Raw genomic sequence first — 26,850 nt, forward strand, 5'->3', positions numbered from 1 at the left:
AGAAAGGAGGAAGCCTTAAAGGTATACTGAATAAAAAAATGCCGCCGAGATTTACACCGCCAATGGTAGCTATCGCATTGGGAGTGACCAAAACAATCCATTTCATGAACACAAATGAGCCGAAAGTAAGTATTTAAATAAATATTTCTCAAATCGTCGCACCTAGCGTGTTCCTGTGAAAACTCTGACAAAACCGGATATCACGTCACAACTATCCCCCTCGCAGCCGGTCGAACCTGTTATTTTTCCTTTCCCCCGTGGCACTCACAAAGCGCAGGGACGGACGTGCTTTTTTCCTTTTGCTGCTCGTGCTCCTGCGCACAATTCATCGTTCTCTCTCACCGCGCAAAAAATTGGCCGCAATACGCGTCCTCCGTACGTGTCCCCCTCGACCTCCCTCGTGTGCAGCATTCCACACTTCGCAGCATTGTGCACGGCGCGGGGGAACCGACACTGTTCTATAGGGGTTCTATACTGATCTCTACAGTAGCCAAAGAAGTCAGGACAATAATGAGGTTGGCGATAGGGAAATGCAGTCATACGTTCCGTCACTGACGAAGGACGAAGTTCAGAAAGCATTAGAAACTATGAAAATGGGGAAAGCAGCTGGAGAGGAGCCGGTAACTATAGATTGGTTGAACGGCGGGGGGAGGGGGGGCATATCGTGCTAGAAAAACTGGCCACCCTGTATACGCAGTGCCTGGTGTCATCGACGGTACCGGGAGCATGGAAGAACGCAAACATTATCTTATTTCAAAAGAAAGGGGACGCTGAGGACTCGAAAAATTACAGACCAATCACCTTACTGTCTGTTACGTATAAAGTATTTCCCAAGGTAATCGCTAAAAGAATCAGGACAACCTCAGACTTCAATTACGAAAAAGATCAAGCAGGTTTTTGTAAATGGTAATCTACTATCGATAATATCCATACCATCAACGAGGTGATGAAAAATTCTTGAAATATAACCAGCCCTTATATATAGCATTTATTGATTCCGAAAAAAGCATTTGACTCAGTGGAAACCTCGGCGGTCATGCAGGCATTGCGAAATCAGGGTATAGAAGAGCCGTATCGTGAAAGTACTGGAAGGTATATATAGGGGCTGCACAGCAACCATAGTTCTGGAAAAAGAAAGTAACAAAATTTCTATAAAGAAAGGTGTTAAGCAAGGAAACATGATCTCCCCAGTACTATTCACAGCTTGCTTAGAAGTATTTAGAGACTTGGATTGGAACAGTTAGGGGTTAAGGGTGGACGGAGAATAGCGCAGTAATCTGCGATTTGCTGAAGACATTGCCTTGTTAAGTAACTCATCGGATGAATTGCAAAGAATGATTGATGACCTAGACAGGAAAAGTAGAAAGGTAGGCTTGAAAATCAATATGCAGAAGACTAAGGTAATGTTCAACAGCCTCGGGATAGAACAGCGGTTTACGTTAGGTAGGGCGAACTGGAGTAGTAGGCGAGAATGTCTAATTAGGACAGAGTAGTAACCGCACATCGGGACCATGGAAAGGAAATAACAAGGAGAATAAGATTTTGATGGAGCGCATTTGGCAAGGATTTGCCGATTATGACTAGCAGCTTACCGGTATCGCTCAAGAGGAAAGTATACAACAGTTGCATTTTACCTGTACTGACCTATGGGACTGTAACTTGGAGGCTAACCAAGAGGGTTCTACTTAAGTTGAGGACAACGCAGAAGGCTATGCAACGTAAAATGGTAGGGGTACAGCATCAAGCGATAGGAAACATGCACAGTGGGTTAGAGAAATAACTCAAGTTACTGCCATTCTAGTGGAAATCAAGAAGGAATGGGCATGGGCAGGACATATAGTGCCCCAGACGGCCATAGACGTCCGACGGTCGACCGACGGACGTCCGTTTTCGGACCTTCGGACATCCGACGGAAGTCCGGTTTTGTTCGATATACGTACAGCGGACGTCCGTCGGACTATCGTTCGTGGATCCGGATCGCGTCCCACGGACGTCCGACGGGCAGCCGGAGGCGGACATTCGGACGTTTCCCGGAACATGCTTGCAGGGCCCGCTATTGGTGTAAAAACTTGTCAATAACATTCGTGTAAAGCTCAGCAAGCATGTGCCATGGAAATTTCAGTCACATACTAGTGCTCAATGCCTTTGTCGTGAGAGTAAAGCAGACAATAGAATATGCAACATGTTCAAGTTTCCTGCTGTCTGCTTTACTTTCACACACAAAGCACTGAACAGTAGTGTGCAATTAAAACTTCCATCAAAGAGACACATATGCTAGCTGAGCTTTACACAAATGCACCATTCCTGAAAACATGCTAAGTGCATAGGCATACCAGCATGCGAGGTTGTAAAAAAACCATTTTTTTGGCTTTATTGCAAAAACTGCATGCATAAATAGTCTACACTAAAAAAATATCGATGTTAAGGAATGGAATGGTAAAATGCAGGCCAACTGGAGTATTAAGAATCTACTTGAATAATTTTAATTATCCTTGGCCGTGACAGCTCTTCCCTTGGGGAGGTGGTGGAGGAGAAGGTATTTATTGAAACCTAACATTTCGGAATTAGCGAGGAGATGAGCGAGTTCTCTGTGGGTGGCCTCTGCAGGCCGGGATTCCAGGAGCAGTTACTATTCTGTGCATTTGCTCGATCAGCTGTTGCTGGTCTTTCAGGCCTAAGATGGAAAGAGCAGGCTGGGCTCCTCCTGCAATAGAAGGGAAAATGAAATTCAAGTTATCTGTGCTGAACTTTGATTACACATCTCCAAAGGCAACTGCCAGTTTCTCTCAATTGCTTTTTCCAGATGGCACTGTACGCATGCACCTCCATTCAGAACTGTCACATACTATATAGAAAGGTCATATAACTGCAGCAAAACCCATGCAGAACAACAAAAGATACAAACGTAGTTTGACCAGAACCTGGCGTTCAGTATTTTAATGTTTTTATGTCGTCTTTTTGAACATGCCACTCTGACCAAACATGGCATGTTATGCTTGCTGCTATGCGCCCTCAGCAATGCCCAAGACATGGAGTGCACATGCAGAGAAACTAAGCATAAAGGATGCTGTATATGAACATAAAGCACAGCCAGAGCATTGCAGTATTACACAGGTACGCATTGGCGGCAGAAACCTGCATTTTGAGCGGTTCAACAGGCAGATTTCTAAAGTCATTGTTCCTGCTCTGAAAAGAAGTGATCAATAATAACATCATTTAAAATTGTTACCTTTTTATTCTGTAAACTGCACATTTCGCTGGTTTCCATGTACCCTCTACCGAAGACATTCATTGGGCGTGTTGGGGGTATATCGACATCAACATCTAGGCTACAAGCGTCTAGAAAGCGTCTCCTTAGAGCAACTGCGACGAAGTAATTTATCTGATAACATGCAAGCTGCTGCAGCAGAATAAAGATAGACATTTGACATGTGGCTAAAGCCCAATGGGGAAGCATAGCCCGCCGCAGTGATTGCGCAGTATTCATGCTTCTACAAGAGTTAAAAGTAAAGTTGTTTACCCACAGCACTATATGTGACATTACAATAGCAAGTCTTATAGTTACACAAAACACAAAAAGCTGACAACCACAAGCTCTTGATGTATTACCGGCAGCATGCAGCATGGATGTTAGTTACTGAAATATGGTTGCATAATTCTGGCAACCAGCTGTGCATGTATGTCATGGATTTCTCAACTACGCACAACAAATTACAAAAAGAATAATGGTATTTATAAATGCAGCCAGCTGTTCACAAAAAAACATTGTAGCTTTTTTATGGGGAAGGTAGTGGGCGCCAAAGAAACTGCCCCTGTAAAGGCGCCTAATTTGCCCCTATGTAATATCGGGGACAAGTGTGTGGACTACACAAACTGCAATCAAAGCACATAATTTTCACATCGACCAGGAAACTCTGACCATACTTGTCGATGTGAAAGTTGAACGTTAGTTCTTTCATGTGTGCAAAAGAAATAAGGTCACAATTCGTTTACATCGCGATTCTAGTCCAAAATCTAGACATACTGTCCAGAGACTTTCGCCCCCACAGTATAAGCCACCACTTGGGTAAGAGATTAGTAAAAGAAGTGTATAAAAGACATTAGTGCTGTTGGACAGCCATAGCCATAAAAATGGTATTGACATTGGAGTACTGCCTTAAGGCGGGGCCTAGGGCATTACAAAAGCAAGAGTTAGTGTCCGCTGGTCCTCATTCGAAAGAACAAAAAGAGGGGGGGGGGGGACGAAATCTACCTCAACTACATGTTTTGAGTGACACCAAGCCGCAGTTAGTAATAAAGATATCACACACTTTTGTGGAAGATTTGGGAGCGCTTTGCTGCTTTTTTACAGGATTGGACAAATGAGCTCACCATCTTCAGAATGGCACGTTATATAGAAATGAAAATAGTGAATTTACTGCATCTGGCCACAACAACTTGCACACGGAGAGGAAGATGAACTGAAAATTTTATACATGAATGTACGTATTTACAACAGGTGAAACAATGACCATGATCTATGCCGAAGAGGAAAGAGATCAAAATCTAGCTCAGAACGAGTTCTCCAGGCCGCGGGGCCGTTTCATTAACTTCAAGACTCCGCCCACATTTTTCATCCCCAATGACAACGAACTCACACATGACTGGCTAACAAACATTTTGGCATGTCTTTCCACTTTCATAAGGTTCTTCACCCTCTCCCTAATACAAACAATGCAAAAGGGACAACAAATTTGTTTCACAACAAACAGAATTTAGAGAATGGACCTCGAAATGATTGGCTCACTAGGTCACATGCCAAACTCTCTCCCATAGGAAAAAAAAAGAAAGAAAAAATTAAAACCCATCAAAACAGAGTCCCACGTGCGCAACCATTGTTGCCCAGAGCTTGCATCCTTGGCAGCTCCTTTTACAGGGCAATTATTGCAATTATTGGCGTCCGAGTCAGCACCATTGCGGACCACATCAGAGGAGCCAACCCACATCCTCCCGCTCCGCATCATACCGTCACTGTTACACACTTGCCCTTTTTCAACGCCGCCATCTCCCACCATTGTTGACATCCAGGGTTGGAATCCTCAACGAGACCCCACTCAGCGCGCCTGCACTGAATAATTGTCACTTTTATGGGCTCCCCAACAAGGAAGAGGACCTTACACACTTCAAGCTGACAGTGTTTTTTCTTTGAACGATAAGCAGTTCTTCCAAAAGAGGTGCTCGTTTCAAAGCTGTGCTGCCTCCGGGTGATGGGTCCAGTCAGCGTACTAAGGACCCCTTAGTTGTATACTGTTCGTAAAGCTCCTTAAATAAAAATGAGCCCCCTACATGACACAGCAACGAGAACAAACTGCCTGTCCCCGCGTCTTCGAGTGCGACAGCAAAGTCCTCGGAAGAGGGGACTTCTTTCCCTCTCTGCCTACATTTCCGTTAAGCACTGTAGCTGCTGTAGCTGCCTCTCTGTGCGAGTCTCTCCGCCTCCTGTCCGAGGGCAAGTGGGAGACGGCCGCAGCTGGGCATTGAACAGGTGACCCAAAAAGAGCAGACTAATAATGGTGCCTAGCATACCCACCGATCCCTTACAGAAATCATTAAAGAAATGAAAGCAACACATCAGATAACGCTACAATGTTTCTAAGTGCAAAGTCGACAACTCCAAGTAATATAAATATATGTACATCTCCGCACATTAACTAGAAAGAAACAGTGCAGAGTAAACTAATAATTCAGTGTCTAGCAACACTATTAAAAGGGGATAAAGGCCACGGGGGGCTGCGATTATTAGTACCATTTTGCCTTTAAACTACAATAACATACTTGTTGCAAGCTTAAAATCAAAGATTCACATCTGTCCCACCCACAACAATGGAACACACATCTGACTCAAGTCTGCAGAGAAAGAGCAAGCTAGACTATTGCAGATACACCCTTGGTTATTTTTCTGGCATTTCTGAGGGTGAAGAATCTGACTTGTCAGTAGCATGTATATGAATAAGAATCCTATTGCAGTAAATGCATCAGATTATCTGGAGTGGCTTTTCTTTGCTGACCACATATGAGGTGAGCTATAATTTATCCAACTTGGCCTAGGTTTATTCTATGAATAACAAAGCTAAAGCAGGTACACAGTCGTCCACTCAGGCTGAACATGCGAGTGCGTGGCATGCACTTTTTGAGATGCCACTGCATCCATCACAGCTGCACACCGTAGCGAAGAGGCAGACAGCGTGAAGTACCAGCCTCTAGTCCCTCTACCACCACTGGGGTCCCAAACTAGGGACCCCTTGTTTTTGTCAGGACAGGCCCCCTCAGGGTCAGCTAGTGAGTAACCTCCTGTATTTGTACCTGATGGCAATGTTTTCCACCACCACCCACAATACGCAGCTGCGCATCATAGCAGATGTGCAGCAACAGCTCCTGGTCCTTCTATGCATAAGCCCCTTTGCCTTGATGCATGCCTGCGCACCATAGTAAAGAGGCAGACGACATGACGCAGCAGCTCATGGTACCTTTACACATGAGCTCCCCCCCCCCCCCCCTTTTCATTGTACTTCAATACGCAGACTACGCCACACAGCAGCTCCTGGTCCCTCTATGCATAAGCCATTTTGCCTCAATACGCACCTGCGTACCTGAGCGAAGAGGCAGACGTGAAGCTGCAGCTCCTGGGCCCTCCATTCACAAGCCACTTAGAATCAATGCACGGCTGTGCACTGTAGTAAAGAGGCGAAGGACGTTAAGCAGCAGCTCCTGGTCCCTCTACACATCAGCCATTTTGCCTCGATGCGCATCTGCACCCCGTAACAAACAGCCAGATGTGACAAAGAAGCTCCTGGTTTCTCTACACATAAACCACTTTGCCTCAAGGCACGTCTGCACACCGGAGCAAAGAGGCAGATGACGTGAAGCTGGAGCGGCTGGTCCCTCTACGCACAAGCCACTTAGCCTTGATGCATGGCTGTGACGGATGCATTGCTATTTTGCAAACTGCATGCCACACATTCCCATTCAAGCTAAGAGTGGACGACTGTGTAATGTAAAATACTGGATATTTACTTCAATGGACAATGACAAAAAGTAACATGGTGGACAATATAAAAAGAATTTGCTGCATAAAGTTTGTTGAAACCAGTTCTACATCCTACATGTAAACAAGCTAAAAATATTACTGTCGAAGGGATGTCCTGTGTGTTTAAAATCATCACGCTCAAACAACTTCAACACTGACAATCATGATTCAATATTAATAATATAGATAATGATAGAATACTCACTTTTAGCCATACCAAAGAAATGAGAATGCAAAGGGATGTTGCTGTTTTTCCCCCATGGATGACAGTTTTCCATGTTCAAAGTGCTGCTTCCTGTTGGCCTACGAAATCGGCTACAGCAAATGGCATCTGAAAAATTTTTGGAAGCCTCATGCTAGTCTTCAACGAGAAAAGCATTGCCATACAGAATCGGAACACAAATACTTTTACAACACACTAAAAGCACTAACTGCGGTGCTGTTTTTAGGATGACTAGGTAGAGGTTTTGCTGTAGCAAGCCAAATGTTAGCCTTCAATAAGGAAAGCATTCCCATACAGAAACAGAACACAAAAACTTTTACAACACATTAAAAGCATCAATTGCACAAATGCTTGTAAGATGACCAGGTACAGGTTTCTGCTATAGCCCACATCATGTGACCAGCGGTTATCAGAAGCCTTGTATGTGAGCATGATGCCCTAGATTCAATTTATGGCTATCACTGTATTAACAAGCATGGGTTTAAAGCTACTTTAACATGATAATCTAAGAACATGGTAAGAGCTTTCAGTGCGAGACATAAGCTCAGTATCATGCACTATAAGGTGCTGCATGGCTCTAGTGTAGCTTTGGCATTATCTCGCTGTCAATAATGCAGTGAAGTTCTGAGGAGCCTTTGAATATCTGTAAGGACAAAGCAACAACAATTTTGTTTTCATCTCACTTTTGCCCAACTCGTGCTCTTTTTTTTTTTTTTTTGAGCCCGCGGCTTGCATGGCCTCCCAGTATGCCTGTTTTGCATAAAAGAAGGCGTTGCAGGCACTAGAGCTCACAGCCCAACTGTATCGCGGCGGCGGTATGTCAAATTCGTGCCAGAACAGCGCAGAACAACGGGTCAAGAAAAAGACAAGTGCTGACTTTTTTTTTTCTCTTATCTCCTTGTCCGGTTGTTCTGCGCGGTTCGGTCCCACATGCATAACCAACATGCGCAAGGTGCTGTCCTGGTTTGTCAAAGCTGGAGGAGAGTACTAAACCTTTAGTTATTTAGTAGCTACAGCCGTTCCTTCTAGAAACTGTAGTTGCCGTAAAGCTCGAGAGAGAAAGATCAGCGGCTGTCCATTAAAAAAAAAAAAAAAAAATCTCGCGCCGTTTGCACAAGTGTAGGCATGTCGCACGATAGGCTCGAGTGCTAAAGTTTTCTCGTGTAGTTTTTACAACTCAGTACGTTGCGCATGGTTAACAAATTAACTCCTTTAAAGCTCGGGCAGGCACTCCTTTATCAGAGACAGAGAGGTTGCGCGGCTTACGGGCGCAGCGTCCAGTAATGCCGAGAAAGATGGCCCTCAGACTTGAGGCTGCACTTTAGTTAGTCGGCGCGGAGCCATCCTGTCAGTCTCGCCTAAAACACTCGACCGTTCGGCTGCTGTACAGAGCTGTTTCCTTACCCAAAAGCTCACCACTATCGGTGCATCGAAAAGTTCCACTAAAGAAACAAAAGTTCGGTGAAATACTTACTTTGGAATCGGCGGGTGAACAAAGTATGCCAGCCGCACCAAGCCACTGCAAAAGCAATGCTAGCAGTGCATTACAGCCGTAGGTATTTGTAACTGCGCAGAAAATGCAGAACACGGAAACGTGAAGCCATCTTCCATGACTAAACTTCAACTTGTCAGGTGGATTGGATTGGCTCATTTCAGATTTTTTTGAGGATAGGTTCGGTTTCGTTCTTTTTGAGCTTGCTGCTTGCTGCGTCTATTCAGCTACTGATTAAAATTTCACCGAAGCATCATGATAGAAAAATGTTTAATGGTCATTATCCTTTTAATAAAAAATGTTTGATGGAAGAATTCAACGATGAAACATGCGGAAAATAAAAAAAAACTGTTTAATGGAAAAGCTTTCTAACGCATCGATTCGCTCTGGCATCATATAATGCAGACTTGACGGTATTACTGATTTATACGCAGTTCAGACGAGCACGACGACTACAAACTATATCATAGCTGTGTAAAAGCAAATCCAGTGGCGGACGTACGGCGGCTGTCCGCTGGGCGAACGGATTCGACCATCCGCTTTCGTACGTACGCCGGAATTCCGGCGGACGTCCGAAATCGGCCGCCGAGTTGCGGCCGAGTTCGGTTGTCCGTCGGACGTCAGTGGCCGTCTGGGGCGATGGTCGCTTAGGGTAACCGATGGTCGCTTACGGTAACAAACTGGTTTCGAAGGGAAGGAAAGCGTAGCAGGGGGCGGCAGAAAGTTAGTTGTGTGGATGAGGTTAAGAATTTCGCAGGGGGCAAGTGGATATAGTTAGCACAGGATTGGGGCATTTGAACGAATATGGGAGAGGCGTTCACCTTGGAGAGGGTATAGCCAGGCTGATGAGGATGAGGACCAACACTGAGGCTACTTCATTTCAAAACGTTCGCGACAGGCCCTGTATGACATTCCAGCTCTCTTGAGAACTATTTTTGTGAGCGGCAGTTTTGTGACATCACCCCCCATGATGCTTCAAGTATGCTTTTTTACTGACGCATCCATGTCCCGATTGCTATTAACAAAGAATTTCGAACGTATAGTATGCGCTTGCTTTACAACAGTACCATTAAACAACTCCTGCAGGTATTTGTGGTCAGTGTTCTAAGAACTCGTGGCAGTTTGCGGTGCCTGCTTCGTTTCTTTCATTACTGATGATTAAATGAGCTGGAGGAGGTGCTATGTGGTTTGCACACAGCATTTTATCGTAATTAATTCTCTTTAATTTTGTCCGTTTTAAGTTTCCTTGCGAACGAATATTTATTATACTCTTTGCTTTCCTAGATTATGAAAATTATATATCTTTCAGGCCCCGCGCGAGATGCATTATATCTCTGCTCGCAACACGAAGCTCGCAACATGTCATCGTCCAGTTGCACGTGTGAGTTTTCTAATTGAATTTCAGCGGATCGAATTTTTTGTACGCAATGTGTGGCCAAACCGTGTTCTGCTAAATTTGATGGCAAAACATCGATGCAACTGGTTTGGAGGAGATTTGGAGCAATATTGTGTTTTGAAGCAGGGTGGAGCAGAGAAAGCAATTTCGAGCAGAATAGAGCAATGAAGCAGCACTTCCACCCTTGTTCACCGCTTGCTTTCAGGCAGAGAACACGAAACCGTTTCGTTTTCGTGGCCATGAATACGAGGGTGTACCTCCACTTCTGCTGGATTGCCCAGAAAATGACATTCAAGAGGAACTTGGCGCTCTTGGCCATCTTCCATGTTTGCGGTCTACACATTCACGACAAAGCTCTCATGGCGCTGAAACTATTCCTCGCGAACAGCGGCGTCGCTGGGAATTAATAATGTTGCTGGAATCACTAAATGTTGGCTCGGCTATACTTCTCTTCATGAGGATCTCGTGAGCGTCATCAATATCTTTAGTGTTCACTTTCCAGTGCTAACATTATTAGCAGACGATTTCGATGGTAGCTAAATATTTTTCAAGTTGGGATTTATATCTTACATTTAAGTATTATTTGTGTCCATATGATTTTGACTATTTTTGCATTCTTCTGTCCTTGTGCTTATTCAACTTTCACATGTGCTAGCTGATCTATAATTTATAATTATTATTATTCGATATAGTCTTTACTATTTCTATTTAGAGTGATTATACTACTCCGTATAAGGTTTCGTCTTTGATGTGTACTGTGTTTTGCATATTTTTTCCTGCGATGTCGTTTTTATGTTGTATCCAGCTGCACATTGTCCATACATGGGGTTTCTTCTTTTTGCGTCAAAGGAGTGGCCTTTGAGTCTACTGGGCATCAAACTCTCATTAAGTGCCTGTGTATGTATTGAAAAAAAAAAATGGATTGTTGAGTTCTAATGTTATGGAAGTGAAACACCATGGTGTAGGACTCATAATTAATTTAGCCCACCTTTAGTGCATCGCAAGCCACACGCTTGGTTTTTATTTCGCCTAATAATCCTCAACGGGTCATGAGTGAAAAGTGATTGCGCTGCAACAAAATGAGGCAGACCAATGGCGTCGACTGATTACAATGGCAACGCATGACAATCGGTTTGCGTCTGGAGGGCATTCTTTGACGAGGCTTCCGTTGCTACAGTTTGTTCCTTGTTTCTTAATAACGGATCACACGTTGCTGCTGTGGCGTTAATAGTTAACAGCCACATATTTCATATTTTCATATAGCTCGCGATGCACTGCTGCAGCCTGCTCTTCGAAGCCGCACGAATAATCTTGAAACAATTCGGTAAGCAAAATGCTAATGAAGCAGGCGAACGTCAAAGTGCATGACAGGTTACCGGGCTAAATATTTGAGTGAAAGGGTCCTCTGATAACTGCCCATGACAATGCGTGGTACTCAAGTTTAATCCAGCCGTCTCAAGTATGATGCTTCAAGTTAGCGTGAACAAGCAAAACTTCGGATTATTACAGAAAGTGCTCATAAGTTTAGATTTCTTTGGCCTATTTTGAGCCGCAATTCCGCTGAATAGGCGATTGGTAGTAGTTATGTAGGGCACCTCGGAGCATGTCTACATTCGTTTTCCTTCTCTCCCCCAAATGTTTAGCTCTCCTAACTAATCCTGTCACTTCCGGTGTGGATCATGGGTCCGCTGCTGGGTCTAAGTTTGAGGTATCGCTGTAGAGGCCGCATTGTATGCTGCTCGATGTAAGAGCACAGAACTCCAGCTGACCGAAATTAATCTGCAGCTCTATATCGTCCTGTGTCTCATATGTTCCGCGGATACATCCGACACAGGTGCCTGGCGACCTGCTGAGCGCGCGGCGGCCCATTTCTGGAGAAGTGCTCTTCGAAGAAGATGGCGAGGCAGCGCGCAGCGTGTGCTGCTGTGCAGCGGCGCTCGTCAAGAGCTTCAGCACGGGAGACATTGTGCACTCGGTGGCCACGGCCGAGCCGCTGCGCTCCAGCGTCTCCGAGCTGGCGTTAGCCGAGCTTCCGGCTCGCCTCGAGTCGCGCTCCTGCTCTACCTGGGTGGCCGTCGGCGACGTCGCCTCGCAGCTGCCTTCGCCACAGGTCTTTCCTCCTTTCACGCCCTTCAATGAGATAACCCTCGCCCTTCATAGAAAGAGTGATTGTTCAGCGAGATGCCATTTTCCTCAAAAGAGTTCACACACATCTGTGGCACAAAAGCTGCCTTAGGCGCCTTTGCAGTAACAGCCAGCAGTAATAATACAAAGGAGGCGATCAAACTTTTCTCGTGTCTTGCCTACAAAGCACTGGGAAGGCTGTCATTAATTTAAAAAAAAAAAGAGCTTTCTGTTTTAAAAAATGGCATTTCGGAAAAAGTAATACGTATGTTGGTAGACGTGATGTCAGTTATGTTAGCTATAGTGCGTTGGTTGATATTTTTTTACTATTACAGATACGCAGTTAGCTAAAATTAGATACTTATAGCTGCTCACTGAATAACCTTGCCTGTTTTTACAACTCGAAAAAACGCGATTACCCTCGATGCTGTAGTTCTTTTAATATCGGCCGCTTTTCGCGCAATTCGAAGCAACGTCCATTAAATCATGTCACCCCAGAAAGCGCATAGAGACAACCAGGCTCAAGCTGGCTGAGGTGAGTGGAGGCCGACGGCATGGAGAAACACGAGGAGTAAAAAAGCATCCTAATCTACATCGCGGCGATCCCAAGGAATTCGGTCGACAACTTCACCCGTGCAGGACCACGCTAGGCTAAGCTACCGAATGGGAGCTGAACAAATGCCGTCCACGAATCTCCTCTTTAGTCAACCAACCACAAACGAACAGTTTACCGCAGATCAGTCGAGCATAAACTCTGGGAGTTTCGAGGCGCAATCCTTTCTTAGCTAATGAGAGGCGTAGGCAGGGAGTGTCCGCCGAAAGCGTCAGCTAAAAATGTATGTACACAATATCGCAAAAAAAAATCACGTCACCACCAGGAGCGGCCAAACGCCTAAACCACGGCGGCTTGTTTTCATGCATGGAATTTATTACATGTGGTTGTGTAAAAAACGATATAAACTTGGATTGCAAGAGAAAGAAAGCATAGCAGGGGGTGGTAGAAAGTTAGGTGAGTGGAAGAGGTTGAGAAGTTTGCAGGGGTCAAGTGGATGCAGCTAGCACTGGACCGGGTTAATAGGAGGAATATGGGAGAGGCCTTCGCACTGCAGTGGGCATAGTTAGGCTTATGATGACGATATAGAAACTATGTACAAGGGCTCAGCCGTTGCCGATATGCCCTATATATTCAAAGAAAATACAACTAAAAGGGCGACAAAGATAAACACCATGCTTCACGCCAACTGCCTGAGAGTACTTCCCTTTGTCTAGCGTAAGGACGCCGGAGGGGGTTATGGGAAAGGGCAACAGTGCCAGTAACTAAGAAAAACAGTTGGAAATATACAAAAATTGAACGAAGCTGTTGCATATATTAGAGGGCGGGTGTAGGTAAAAAAGTCCACGGAAAAAGGTTCCCGGAATATACGGCCCCGGAAAAAAATGTCCTCGGAAGAAACGGCCCCTGAAGAAGCAGCAACTAGGAAAAAACGTCCCCAAGGCAAAAAATGTAACTAAAAATGATTTCTTTGGGAACTCACATGAAAAAGGCAAAGTACACATTTTACACCATTCTTTCTTTGCTTTGAGTTAAATGTAATGATCATTTGGAACCTGTGTCCTCTGGGCGCCCGAGATGTTACTGCCCACTGAGAACGGTACAAGCGTATTGGCGCATGGTAATCTCGGGGAACCGTCCAAAGCAGAAGATGTCACTAGAATGACCTCCCAGACCTTCCGGTGACGAGGTTTAACCGTTCCTCTGATGATGGTGCAAACTTGTGACAGAGGTGATGACTGATTAACCGGTCGTGCACCATGCCACCTTAAAGCATCGCTCCAAGCTTTTGGTCTGGTGAAGCCGGTGGTGAGCTCGCCTTTTCCTCGCAAAAAGCGAAGACGAGGCGCTTTCACCATTTTACAGCTGCCATCTTTTTTTTTCTTTTTGTTATGAATGCCCGCATCATCTCGATGTTAGTGGTCACTTCCAAGCTGACAAGTGAAACCGCTGTAATACAGTTAACATACATCAGCCATCAATGCAGCTCGCCACGGGGAAACTTAGGAATTCAGCCCCCGTTCGGGGACATTTTTTCCTACTTCGCAAAAAGGAAAATCAGCTGGAGAGGATCAGATAGCTACAGATTTGCTGAAGGACGGGGGGGATATCGTGCTAGAAAAACTGGCCACCCTGTATACGCAGTGCCTGGTGTCATCGACGGTACCGGAACCATGGAAGAATGCAAACATTATCCTCATTCGTAAGAAATGGGACACTAAGGACCTTAAAAATGATAGACCAATCAGCTTACTTTCTGTTACGTATAAGGTATTTACTAAGGTAATCGCTAATATAATCTGGACAACCTTAGACTTCAATGAAGCAAAGGATCAAGCAGGTTTTCGGAAACTGTACTCTACTATCGATCATATCCATACCATCAATCAGGTGATAGAAAAATGCTCGGAATATAACCAGCCCTTATACATAGCGTTCATTGATTACGAAAAAGCATTTGACTCAGTTGAAACCTCGGCGGTGATGCAGGCATTGCTAAATCAGGGTGTAGACGAGCCGTACGTGAAAGTGCTGGAAGATATATATAGTGGCTGCACAGCAACCATAGTTCTGCATAAAGAAAGTAACCAAATTCCCATAAAGAAAGGAGTTAGGCAAGGAGACACAATCTCCCCAGTACTATTCACATCTTGCTTAGAGGAAGTATTCAGAGACTTGGAATGGGAGCAGTTAGAGATGTGGGTAGATGGAGAATACCTAAGTAATCTGCGATTTGCTGATGACATTGCCTTGCTAAGCAAATCGGGGGATGAACTTCAAATAATGATTGATGACCTAGGCAGGAAAAGTAGAAAGGTAGGTTTGAAAATCAATATGCAGAGGACTAAGGTAATGTTCAACAGCCTCGGGAAGGAACAGCACTTTACATTAGGTAGCGAAGTACTGGAAGTAGTAGGCGAATATGTCTACATAGGACAGGTAGTAACCGCAGATCCGGACCATGAAAAGGAAATAAGAAGAATAAAATTGGGAGGGAGCGCATTTGGCAAGAACTCGCAGATTATGACTAGCAGCTTACCGGTATCTCTCAAGAGGAAAGTATACAACAGTTGCATCTTACCTGTACTCACCTATGGGGCTGAAACGTGGAGGTTAACCAAGAGAGTTCTGCGTAAGTTGAGGACAACCCAGAGGGCTATGGAACGAAAAATGGTAGGGGCAACATTAAGAGATAGGAAATGTGCAGATTGGGTCAGAGAAATAACTCAAGTTACCTACATTCTAGTGGAAATTAAGCAGAAGAAATGGGCATGGGCAGGACATGTAGTGCGAAGAAAGGATAACCGATGGTTGCTTAGGGTAAGAAACTGGATTCCAAGGGAAGAAAAGCGCAGCAGGGGCGGCAGAAAGTTAGGTGGCCGGATGAGGTAAAGAAGTTAGCAAGGGTCAAGTGGATGCAACTAGCACAGAACCGGGTTAATTGGAGAAATATGGGATAGGCCTTTGCCCTGCAGTGGGTATAGTCAGGCTGATGATGATGATGAAAAAGGGACACCATAAAAATAAAAACCTGGGGGACATTTAAGCTCCGCCCTTGCGGATACCTGTACTTTGTTACTCGTTTAATCACTAATAGAGAGATTCAGGTTACCGTGACCCGCGATCCGCCACCGCGACTCTCTACCGCGACTCTCTCAAGCTGATTGGTCCCGACGCGGCAGGTCTGTGTGCCGACATCCATTATGTGGCGCCATCTATCGGCGTCAAGGAGGATCTGGTCAAGCGCAGTGGAACGCGCGGTGACGGATCACGGTAGCGGATCGCGGATCCCGGTAAGCTAAAACTGTAATGTCTTAACTTGTATTCTCTTATATATTATCATCATCCTCATCCTCAGCCTAACTATACCCACTGGAGGGTGACGGTCTCTCCCATATTCCTCCGATTAACTCGGTCCTACGCTAGCTGCACCTCTTCGAACTTCTTAGCCTCATCCGCCCACCTAACATTCTGCTGCCCCCTGCTACGCTTTCCTTCCTTTGGAATCCAGTTTCTTACCCTAAGCAACCATCGGTTATACCTTCTATGCACTACATGTCCTGCCCATGCCCATTTCTTCTGCTTGATTTCCACTAGAATGTCAGAAACGTGAGTTATTTCTCTGATCCACTCTGCACACTTTCTATCTCTTAATGTTACCCCTACCATTTTTCCTTCCATTGCCTTCTGCGTTCTCCTCAAGTGAAGTAGAACCCTTTTCGTTAGCCTCCAAGTTTAAGCCCCATAGGTGAGTAGAGGTAAGATGCAACTGTTGTGCACTTTCCTCTTGAGCGATACTGGTAAGCTGCTAGTCATAATCTGCGAGTCCTTACCAAATGCGCTCCATCAAAATCTTATTCTCCTTGTTATTTCCCTTTCATGCTTTAGATGTGCGGTTACTACCTGTCCTAAGTAGACATTTGCCTACTACTTCCAGCGCTTCGCTACCTAACGTAAACTGCTGTTCTTTCCCGAGGCTGTTGAACATTACCTTAGTCTGCTGGGTACTGATTTTCAAGCCTACCTTTCTACTTTTCCTGCCTAGGTCAGCAATCATTCTTTGCAGTTGATCCCCTCAGTTACTTAGAAAGGCAAAATGTCACCAGCAAATCGCACCTTACTGAGGTATTCTCCATCTACCCTTATCCCTAACTGCTCACCTTCCAAGCCCCTGAATACTTGCCTAACACCTTTCTTTATCTTAATAATCATCTCAATAGATTTAAATTCACTTGTGAGTCGTCGAAATTAACAGTCGATTACACCGCAGTGTCAGTGGAAAATGGAAAACTTTGTACAGAAAGCCAATGGATAAGCAACAATCTCTAGATTTTCATTTGAGACATTGTAAGCAAGGTATATATGTACGACAGGCGACCCGGCTTATAAGAATATGGAGTGATGATAATGACCACCTAAACGAACTACATTCATTGAAAGCAACACTAACTCAGAGGAACTATCTCGGTAACTCCCTTAATATGGCCCTAGAAAAAGCAAGCACTTTAAACCGCAACTATGTGCTCACGGAACGACCCAAGGTTAACACTGAACGCCAGCCTTCTTTTGTAACTAAACACTCCAGTGCCCTTAAACATAAACAATACTCTGCGGAAATACCATTCCATGCTGCTGAACGCCCGAAGAAAATATTCCCGGAGGCATCAAGTGTAACATACAAACGTAACGCAAACCTCGGAGTTATTCTTGTACATTCTATACTCGACAACAAGCTTCCGATACAACCACATCCTTGCTCTGGACCTAGATGTAAGATGTGCAGTCATATACAAAAACACACAACGGTTAAAAGAAATACAAGCGATTTCACGTTTCACATAAAAGCAGGCTTGAACTGCGCATCTTGAAACGTTGTCTACTTTCTATAATACTCCTTCTGTCATAAACAGTACATCGGAGAGACAGGGCAACCAATGAACATAAGGCTTAATGGCCATCGAGCAAACACAGGCAGAACCCCAACGAAAGCAGTTTCCCTGCATTTCAATCAGAAAGACCATAAGTTCGAAGAAATTAAATTATATATTCTCCACTCAGGCTTTAAATCTGCAACGGACAGAAAATATAGAGAGACATATCTAATTCATAAATTTAGAACATTGGAATCAGCAGGAATAAATATCTCTAAAGAAATCTTAGAACTCCTTAAATATACTCTCTCTGCGCCATACCAATTCCGGAAAACAATCCCACATAGCGTTATTGTACAGTTTATTCATAACACATGTACACTGTATTCCCCTCTCCACAGTAGCATTAGCTGCACGTGTTCTCCAAACACCTTTCCTCCATATCACTTGTTACTTGTTTTGCCCTCAAAAATTTTTTTTTGCATGTCAGTTGTGGTTCAGTGTGCTGTTATTATTCTGTTTCTGTGTGCTTCTCTCCCCCCTCCCCCACCGCTTTTGCAGAAAGTTTAGGAATTGTCTCCCTTAGATATATTCCTTATCAGGACCCTTTGCAAAGCCTGCCGCATTGTAAGGTGTGTCTGCACCAAACCACTTAAGTGGCGACTAATCATCTACACAGCATTGAAGTTTTTCCTGGTACTGCCACTTTTATTTCTTTTGCAGGCCACATGATCTGTGTTCCAGGCTTAGAAATACATATTGAATAAATCTTTTTTTATATTTTTATATTTTTTCACTCCATTACCTATTTTCTTCTCACTCATCCCCCCCCCCCTCCAAACTTCTTGACCTACTTTCTTCTAACCCACTTTCCCACTCCTCAGCTTTTATTCTCTAGAAGCAAAAACGTATTTAAACCCCTGTCATTGATGATCGCTTTCCCCAGACGAACACAAGACCACTTGTCGAAACGTTGGCTCTACCTGCGAACTGAGGCTCCCCTTCTACCCTTGTTCAGTGTTCCTTCATACCTTTGATTATAACAATTTTGTTACTTTCTTTATGCAGAACTATGGTTGCTGTGCAGCCACTATATATATCTTCCAGCACTTTCACGTATGGCTCGTCTACCCCCTGATTTCGCAATACCGACGTTTCTACTTACTCAAATGCTCTTTCGTAATCAATGAAGACTATGTATAAGGGCTGGTTATATTTCGAACATTTTTCTATCACCTGGTTGATGGTATGGATATGATCGATAGTAGAGTACCGTTTCCGAAAACCTGCTTGATCCTTTGCTTGATTGCAGTCTAACGTTGTCCTGATTCTATTAGCGATTCAGTTCAGTTCAGTTCAGTCGTTCAGTCGTGTCCGACTCTTCGTGACCCTATGGACCATATCACGACACGCTTTCCGGTCTTTCACCATCTTCCTAACATCACATAACTTCATCTGCAGCGCCTCGAGGATGCCATCTAACCATCGCGTTCGCTGCCTACCCCTTCTCCGGTGGCCCTCAACCTTTCCCAACATCAAATCTTTCTCCAGCAACTCCTCTCTTCTCATCAGATGACCAAAGTAGCTGAGCTTTAACTTTAGAGTTTGACCCTCCAATGAGCAGTCAGGGTTTATGGTCGACAATATCGACTGATTTGATCTTCTGGTCGTCCAAGGAACTCTCAAGATTCTCCGCCAGCACCACAATTCAAACGCGTCAATTCTTCGGCGGTCAGCCTTCTTCACAGTCCAACTCTCGCATCCATACATCACAACTGGAAATACCATAGCACGAGCTATACGGATCTTGGTTGGCAGACTAATGTCTCTGCTCTTTACTAGGCGGTCAAAGCTAGGCATGGCTCTCTTTCCCAGAAGCAGGCGTCTCCTAATTTCATGGCTGCAGTCTCCTTCCGGGGTAATCTTGGAGCCCTAGAAGAGAAATTCTGTCACAGCTTCCATTTCTTGTCGTTTGATGCTCCAGGACTTGATAGCGCAAGACGCCATGATCTTTGTCTTTTTAATGTTCAGTTTAAGCCCAAACTTCGCACTCTCTTCTTGTACGCGCATCAGAAGTCTCTTGAGTTCCACTTCACTTTCTGCCATTAAAGTGGTGTCATCCGCATATCTAAGGTTATTGATACGTTTTCCAGCAATCTTCACTCCAGCTGAAGACTCATCCAGACAGGCCTTCTTCATGATGCACTCAGCAAAAAGGATTAATAGGCAGGGCGATAGTATGCAGGCTTGTCTCATTCCTTTGTCAATCGGAAACCGATCAGTAAGACCATGCCCAGTTCTGACTGTGGCCTCTTGCCCTTCATACAGGTTCCTGAGGAGACAGATGAGGTGAATTGGAACTCCCATCTCTTGAAGAGCTTGCCACAATCTGATGTGATCTGCGCAGTCAAACACTTTCGCATAATCAATAAAGCAGAAGTTGATGGGTTTCTGGAACTTTCTTGCGTTTCCCATGATCCAGCGAAGGTTGGCAATCTGGTCTCTAGTTCACCTGCCCTTGCAAAACCCAGCTTGCACGTCCGGAAGCTCCCGATCCACATACTGCTGCAGCCTACCTTGGAGGATTTTCAACATCACCTTGCTAGCATGCGCAATAAGCGCGACGTGCGGTAGTTGGAACAATCTTTGGCACTGCCTTTCTTTGGAATGGGGATGTAAACCGACCTCCTCCAATCCTGTGGCCACTGCAGGGTTGTCCAAATTTGCTTACATAATGTATACAGAACGTTAACAGCGTCATGGTTGAGGTTTTGAAGCAACTCAGTTGGAATGCCAGCAATTCCGCTAGTTTTGTTCTTAGCAAGGCTGGCTAAGGCCCATTCAACTTCACTTTCAGGATGCCCGGCGCGAGATCAGTACTCGTAACCGTCTTATGTTGAGTTTGCACATCCGGGTCCTTCTTGTACAGTTCTTCTGTGTATTCCTACCACCTCTTATTTATCTCTGAGGCTTCATTGAGGTCCCTGCCTCGTTTGTCCTTTATCACGCCCAGCTTAGCACAGAAGCTTCCTTTGATATCTTTGATTGTCTTATACAGAGCTCTTGTGTTCCTCAATTGGCTGTTGTCCTCAACTGCTTGGCACTGGATGTTCAAGAAGGCATTCTTATCTCTTCTTGCGATTTTCTTAGAATCCGTATTGAGAGCCTTGTATCTTTCTTTTTCCCCCATAACTTTTGCCATCCTCCTTTCCTCATCTATTTGCAAAGCCTCTTCAGATAACCAGTTTGCTTTCTTGCATTTCTTTTGCTTTGGAACTACCTTAGTAGCAACTTCTTGTTTATATCACGAACATCAGACCACATCTCTTCAACTCTCTGTTTTCTAGATCTAATTCTTGAAATCGATTCCTCACTTCCACAGCATATTCTGATGGAATTTGATCCAGATCATACCTGAAAGGCCTTCTAGTTTTCTGCGTGTGAGGTATTAGCGATTACCTCAGTAAATACCTTATATGTAACGGACAGTAGGCTGGTTGGTCTGAAATTTTCAAGGTCCTTAGCGTTCCCTTTCTTATGAATGAGGATAATGTTTGCGTTCTTCCATGGTTCCGGTACTGTCGATAACACCAGGCGCTGCGTATACAGGGCAGCCAGTTTTTATAGCACGATATCCCCCGTCCTTCAACAAATCTATATTTACCGGATCCTCTACAACTTCTTTTCCCATTTTCATAGTTTCTAGTGCTTTCTTAACTTCGTCCTTCGTCAGTGGGTGAACGTCTGACTGCATTTCCCTATCACCAACCTCATTATGGTTCTGACTTATTTGGCTACTGTAGAGATTAGTATAGAACTCCTCGGCTACTTGGTCCATTTTCGTGATGGCGTGATGAAGTTGCCCGCCTTGTCCGTTAGCGCATACATCTGATTTTTGCCTATGCCAAATTTCTTCTTAATCGCTTTAAGATATCCCCCGTCTATACAGCGTGCTCAATTTTCCTTATATTGGCCACTTTACACTTATTGATTACCTTTGATATCTCTGCCAATTCTATCCGGTCGTTGGATTGGAAGCTTTCATTCTCTGGCGTTTCTTAATCAAATCTTTCGTCTCTATAGACAGCTTACCGGTATCCTCTCTAACTATCCTACCGCCTACTTCTACCACGCACTCAGTAATGATATCTCTGAAATTATTGTTCCTTGCCTCTACGGTAATGTCGCCATCCTCAGTTAGAGCTGAATACCTATTCTGTAGCGAGATCCTCAACTCTTCTGCCCTCCCCCTCACCGCTAATTCGTTTATGGACTTCTTTATTACTAATCTGTTGCGTTCCCTCTTCAGATTTAGACTAATTCGAGACCTTATCACTGTGTTGTCACTTGATCGCACTTTTCCGATTACCTCTCTATCCTGCATAATGACGGGGTTAGGACACAGTATGAAGTATGAAGTCAATTTCATCTTTAGTTTCCCCGTTATGACTTTTTCATGTCCACTTCCGGTTCTTCCGTTTGCCGAAGAAGGTATTCATGATTCTTAACTTATTGCGCTCTGAAAACTAAACTATGTAGTAACTCCCCCTTGCTATTCCTGGAACCAATGCCATAGTCAGCTACTGCCGGTTCTCCTGCCTGCGTTTTCCCGACCTTGCCTTTGAAGTCGCCCATTAGTGCAGTATAATGCGCCTTGCCTTTCCGCATTGCCGATTTTACATCTTCGTAGAAGCTTTCAACTGCCAGGTCGTCATGACTACATGTAGGTGCGTAGGCTTGTACAACCTTCAATTTATACAGCCCACTATGCTTAATTATATACCTGCCACCCTCTCATTAATACTACAGATTCCATCTATATTACCAGCCATATACTTATTGACACGGAAACCTACTCCTAGTTCTCGCCGCTTTGGTAAACCTCGATAACACTATATGTCCGTCCTTCAGTACAGTATATGCCTCATTTGGCCTCCTAACCTCGCTAAGCCCTTTAACATCTCATTTCATTCTCTCTAGTTCCTCCAACCGCACTGCTAAACTAGCTTCACTAGCTAGGGTTCTGGCGTTAAACGTTGCCAGGGTCAGTTTCCAATGGCAGCCTTTCCACCGGAGCCAGAAATTCTGAGCACCTCCCGCTGCGTCACAGGTCTGACAGCCACCGTTGTCAGTTACTCCGCAGCCGCTAGTCACTGAGGGCCAGTGGTTTTAAAAACTAATCATGGGAGATTACGCCTAATTACTGCACCAAGGTAGCCAAGTCCTGTTCTGTTGAGGGAGTGCGTTGCCCGAGGTGGTTCTCCGGCATCAGGTGGCACCCCACCCCTGTATATACAATTCTATCGACACGCGGATGTTTCTTTTTTTTTTGCGGTAAAAAATTGCGCTGCACCGGAATCGGAGCCACGGTCACGGTCCTTTTGCATGCGAGGCGGATGTTCTACCTTTACTCCACCGTTGCACCCCCATACTCTATTGCATAGTCGTACACTGTCACTGTGTGAATGGCCACCTAAGACAGATAAAACACCTAACGTACAAATGCGCCTGCGTGGCCCAGAGGTCTGACTCGGAATTCAAGGATGTCGGAGGTTTCTGCTCCCATATGTGTTGGCAGCTTTTGCCATCTCATGTGGTCCCCTCATGACGTTACACAACCAATCAATGTATACGTCCATGTCACCAGCCAGAGTCATGCGTGTCTTTTTCATCTCCAACGCCGAATTTCCTGAAGGACAGAGCGTTCAACGCTATCGCATTTGCTACAAACATTAAAATACGCTCTTCCTGGTTTAGAATGTCATTGGCTTCTTTAATTTGTTTGAAGTAATAAGCGCCTCCGCACCATAGGTTCTAGGAGGTAGTACTGTCAGCGTCAACAGTTTGCGGCTTGGAGGCGAAAAACTGTTCTGGAATATTCAAGTACGAGGGAATGTGTGTTGGCTGATACGATTGCCTGGAGGAGTTTGGACCTTACCTGAACACTCGTACCTGCGACCAAGCTTGAAACGATGCCTCGCAGGCCAGGTTGAGGGCAGCTGCGTATTTTACTGTGTCGTTTTCATCCTTATCCAATGCGCTCCAACAGCGTACGGCTAGAAAGGGTTTCTTACTACTCTTAACTCGTGAAGCCATGACAATATTGATTGTGTCAACTATACGCAGGCTTCGGAGGCTGCCGCGCCGACGCCCGCCGACCTGGTGCGCTCGGTGAGCAAGAAGGTGCGCCAAATGTACATCCGGCGCCGGCTTCTCTCCACATATCGGGCGCTGGAGAGGCTCACTCGCAGCGAATTGGAGCTCAGCGCTGGCTCTTCGATGCTGCCGCGGGTGAAGGTGACCAGCGACGAGTTCCGCGTCAAGCGTACACTGTCGCTCACTGTTCGCGACGTGCAGCGGGACCGTGGCAAACCTCTCACGAAGTACGAGCGCAACATGATGATCTTCGACTGGCTGCAGAACCTCGACCAGTCCTAGTCGTCCACATATCCATGTTTGGGGTGCCCGTCAGAGTCGCTGGAGGCAATAATACGTCCCTTACGTGTATGGCGACGTCACCGCGTTTGAGCGCGGAAGCGCGGAACCCGTTTGTACAAAGTCAGGAGAACGAGGTCCTCTTAACAACAATTAATTTTCTGTTTCGCATGTGAAAAAAATGCTCCTACACTGCGTTGTCACGTGCCTACATAGTTACACCCGGAAAATGTTATACGGTCGCTTCGTGTACATCGACTTCGCTCCTTGCGCTTGTATCCGCCGATATTGATTCCATTCATAATGCGGTCGTTGCCCGGCGCTGCCACCCTCATATCAGCAGATGCCTCCGTCTGTTTTCTGGTTCTCCTCTAACTTCTGAAGATAACTTGATCGGGCACGACAATCTGCGGCCGGTTATCTAACACTGTACGCGCCCGGTCTGAGAGGCTACTGAGGTACGTTCTGCACGAGGCTCGTGAACCCCGTACAGCTCAGTGAGAGAGCGTTGGCAGTTAGCGGGAAGGATCGGTGGAGGGCTCACTCGGGTACATGTTTGCTGGAAGGCCTTCCGAAACTCGGTTCACTAGGCGAACCCTGTTAAGCACATCATGATCCCACCTTACGCTATTAAGTTATATTTTATCACTGAGTTCTGGTTGATTGCATACTTAACTTATTTAGTTATATTGCTCATGTCTTCCGTGTGCCGTACGACATTAAAAAGAGACACATGGTAAAGACAGCGCAACCCTTCTCCCCTGCGTTACGCTACTGAAAAAGATGAGGAAGCACCTTTGAAGAGTTCAAAGTCTAAGGTTGATATTTTTGCGCCGGTAATAATTTCCGCCGGCCATGCGACACGTTCAACCGCCTTAGAGGGAGTAGTGTTGGAAACACGTTTTCTCTGAAGCAATGGTAAAATACTCGGCCCACAGCAGTCATTTTGCGTGAACTCTCTCTGGAACGAACCACATCGGTGGTGCGCCTGAGCCATTCGTGCACCGCGTGCACCCAGGTGGGCTGGGCAATCCAGATGCGTCCAACTATTTTGCTGAAGTGATATGAGCGCTCAAAAAAAAAAAAGAAAGTTGCTCAACGAGAAATTATAGAGGTCTGATGGTCTGGAGTAGTACACGCACGGTGCTCGCAGTGCTCGAAGCATTATTTCAGTTCGCGTGCTGCTCGTAATTCCACTCAATTTGTTTTTTATTTGAGAACTTTGCCCTCAGGCATAGTGAAAAGGGAGCGGGGAATAGAAGGAAGCTAGAAGAAAGAGTGTAAACAGGTCCCCCTTAAATAATCACATAGGTTGCCGATAAACTGATTGTTTAGCGTCCACTTTCTGTAATCACAGTCAAGGTCCCACCGCAGGCCTACCTTCCGTAGGTAGAAACCGATGCGCAAAAATGGTGCCCGTTCGCACGTGCCTTTGGGTGGCGTAATGGCAGTGTTTCACGGTAGACTGCAAGTAACGTCTCCGCCAGCAGTACGCCTTCAGAGGAGAGTGTAGTTCTTGGACCTTCAGTTTATTTTATGATTTAATGAGTCTACGGTGACACAATAGGCGCAGTAGGTGCTCGAAATGAACGGTGAACTGTGAGCACCGGATTGTCTGCACGCTGCAAAGGCAGCACAATAAACTGTGGCGAACTCATCGAAGCATGCTTTAACGAGTTTTTCTTTCAACAGTGTTTGCGCGTCTATTTGCTCTTTGTGCCTAGTACAGTATGGGGTCCTCTATCCGCCGTATTATGAGTGTTATCCAGGCGTATAGCATTGAATTTCGACTAAAAGACTCGGGTGTTATAAATATAATCTAAATTGGAAAAAAGGTCGGTATAAAGATATGGATTCAAACCTTTTTACACTTACCTGAAGGGGAATCGCCCACTGCATCCACATTGACATAGCTTTGATAGCACTGCGTCTTTATGCCTTGTGTCTACTTCATTTGCAACGTTCGGCTTCAGAAAAGGCAAGATGTGCGTAGGATGTACAGTTTGGGGACAGCATAGTTGAAGCACTGGCGAAACGAAAAGAAAAATGTGTTTGCTAAAAAGCAACCGCCGAAGTTCAGCACTGTGAATTTCACAGTGCCTTGCTCTTCAGTTTTGTTTTTAAGCAACTTTGAGTAAAATGCACTGGCTTGCACCTGCGGTATCTTTTCGTAATTATGAGCCGAATTCAGACGTCAACCGCACCTGTCTATTTACCGCTGACGTGGAGCCTGTTATACACAAGTAGGAACCACCTTATTTTTCAATCTTTGTTTCTGGCCTCAACATACTATATGCCCCGGATGATGGTTGTTATCATTTCCCTTTCCCTCGCTGCTTTCAGTCTTGCTTCGGCTTTTTCGTTAGTCTCCACGTTTGTATCTCATAGGTGAGACCTAAGCTTGCATCACTTTTAAAGCTATTCACTAGCATTCAACAGACGCATAACAACAACGACATTGACAAATCAAATAGATATTCCTTCCTACAAAATACACCCGCTAAGCTGATGCTCGCTGGGGCCTTCTTCCTTTTGCTTCACTATTTGTTGCCTAAATGTTTGCTTGGTTTATAAACGCATTGTTTGGAACATCATAAATGCTATAGAACATTACGTACTCTAAAGCACTGCGCTCACCCCCGCCAGAGATCTCTAATTGCTTTGCTGCCCCATGAGTAGGCTGCTTGGCC

The 26,850-nt window shown here is 45.1% G+C and overlaps 1 protein-coding gene and 1 long non-coding RNA gene across 2 annotated transcripts in view; one reads left to right on the forward strand and one right to left on the reverse strand.

Annotated features, from left to right (window-relative positions):
• The window catches only part of LOC146206865 (uncharacterized), a 177,917-nt gene extending 153,754 nt beyond the window's left edge, over nt 1-24,163 (forward strand). Inside the window, exons 3-4 of the mRNA XM_084575842.1 lie at nt 12,012-12,287; nt 23,852-24,163. Of these exons, the coding sequence (XP_084431968.1) occupies nt 12,012-12,287; nt 23,852-24,163 (588 nt within the window). The remainder of the gene's footprint in view (nt 1-12,011; nt 12,288-23,851) is intronic.
• Nucleotides 2,443-8,898, reverse strand: LOC146206868 (uncharacterized). The gene is made up of 3 exons (XR_014703294.1): nt 8,764-8,898; nt 7,272-7,397; nt 2,443-2,704 (listed from the first exon to the last, which is right to left on the reverse strand). It is a non-coding gene; the product is annotated as an uncharacterized LOC146206868 (long non-coding RNA).
• Nucleotides 24,164-26,850: the final 2,687 nt, after the last annotated feature.

The sequence above is a fragment of the Amblyomma maculatum genome, chromosome 1 (assembly GCF_055883805.1).
Source record: "Amblyomma maculatum isolate TAMU_Amacu chromosome 1, ASM5588380v1, whole genome shotgun sequence".
Classification (NCBI taxonomy): Eukaryota; Metazoa; Arthropoda; class Arachnida; order Ixodida; family Ixodidae; genus Amblyomma; species Amblyomma maculatum.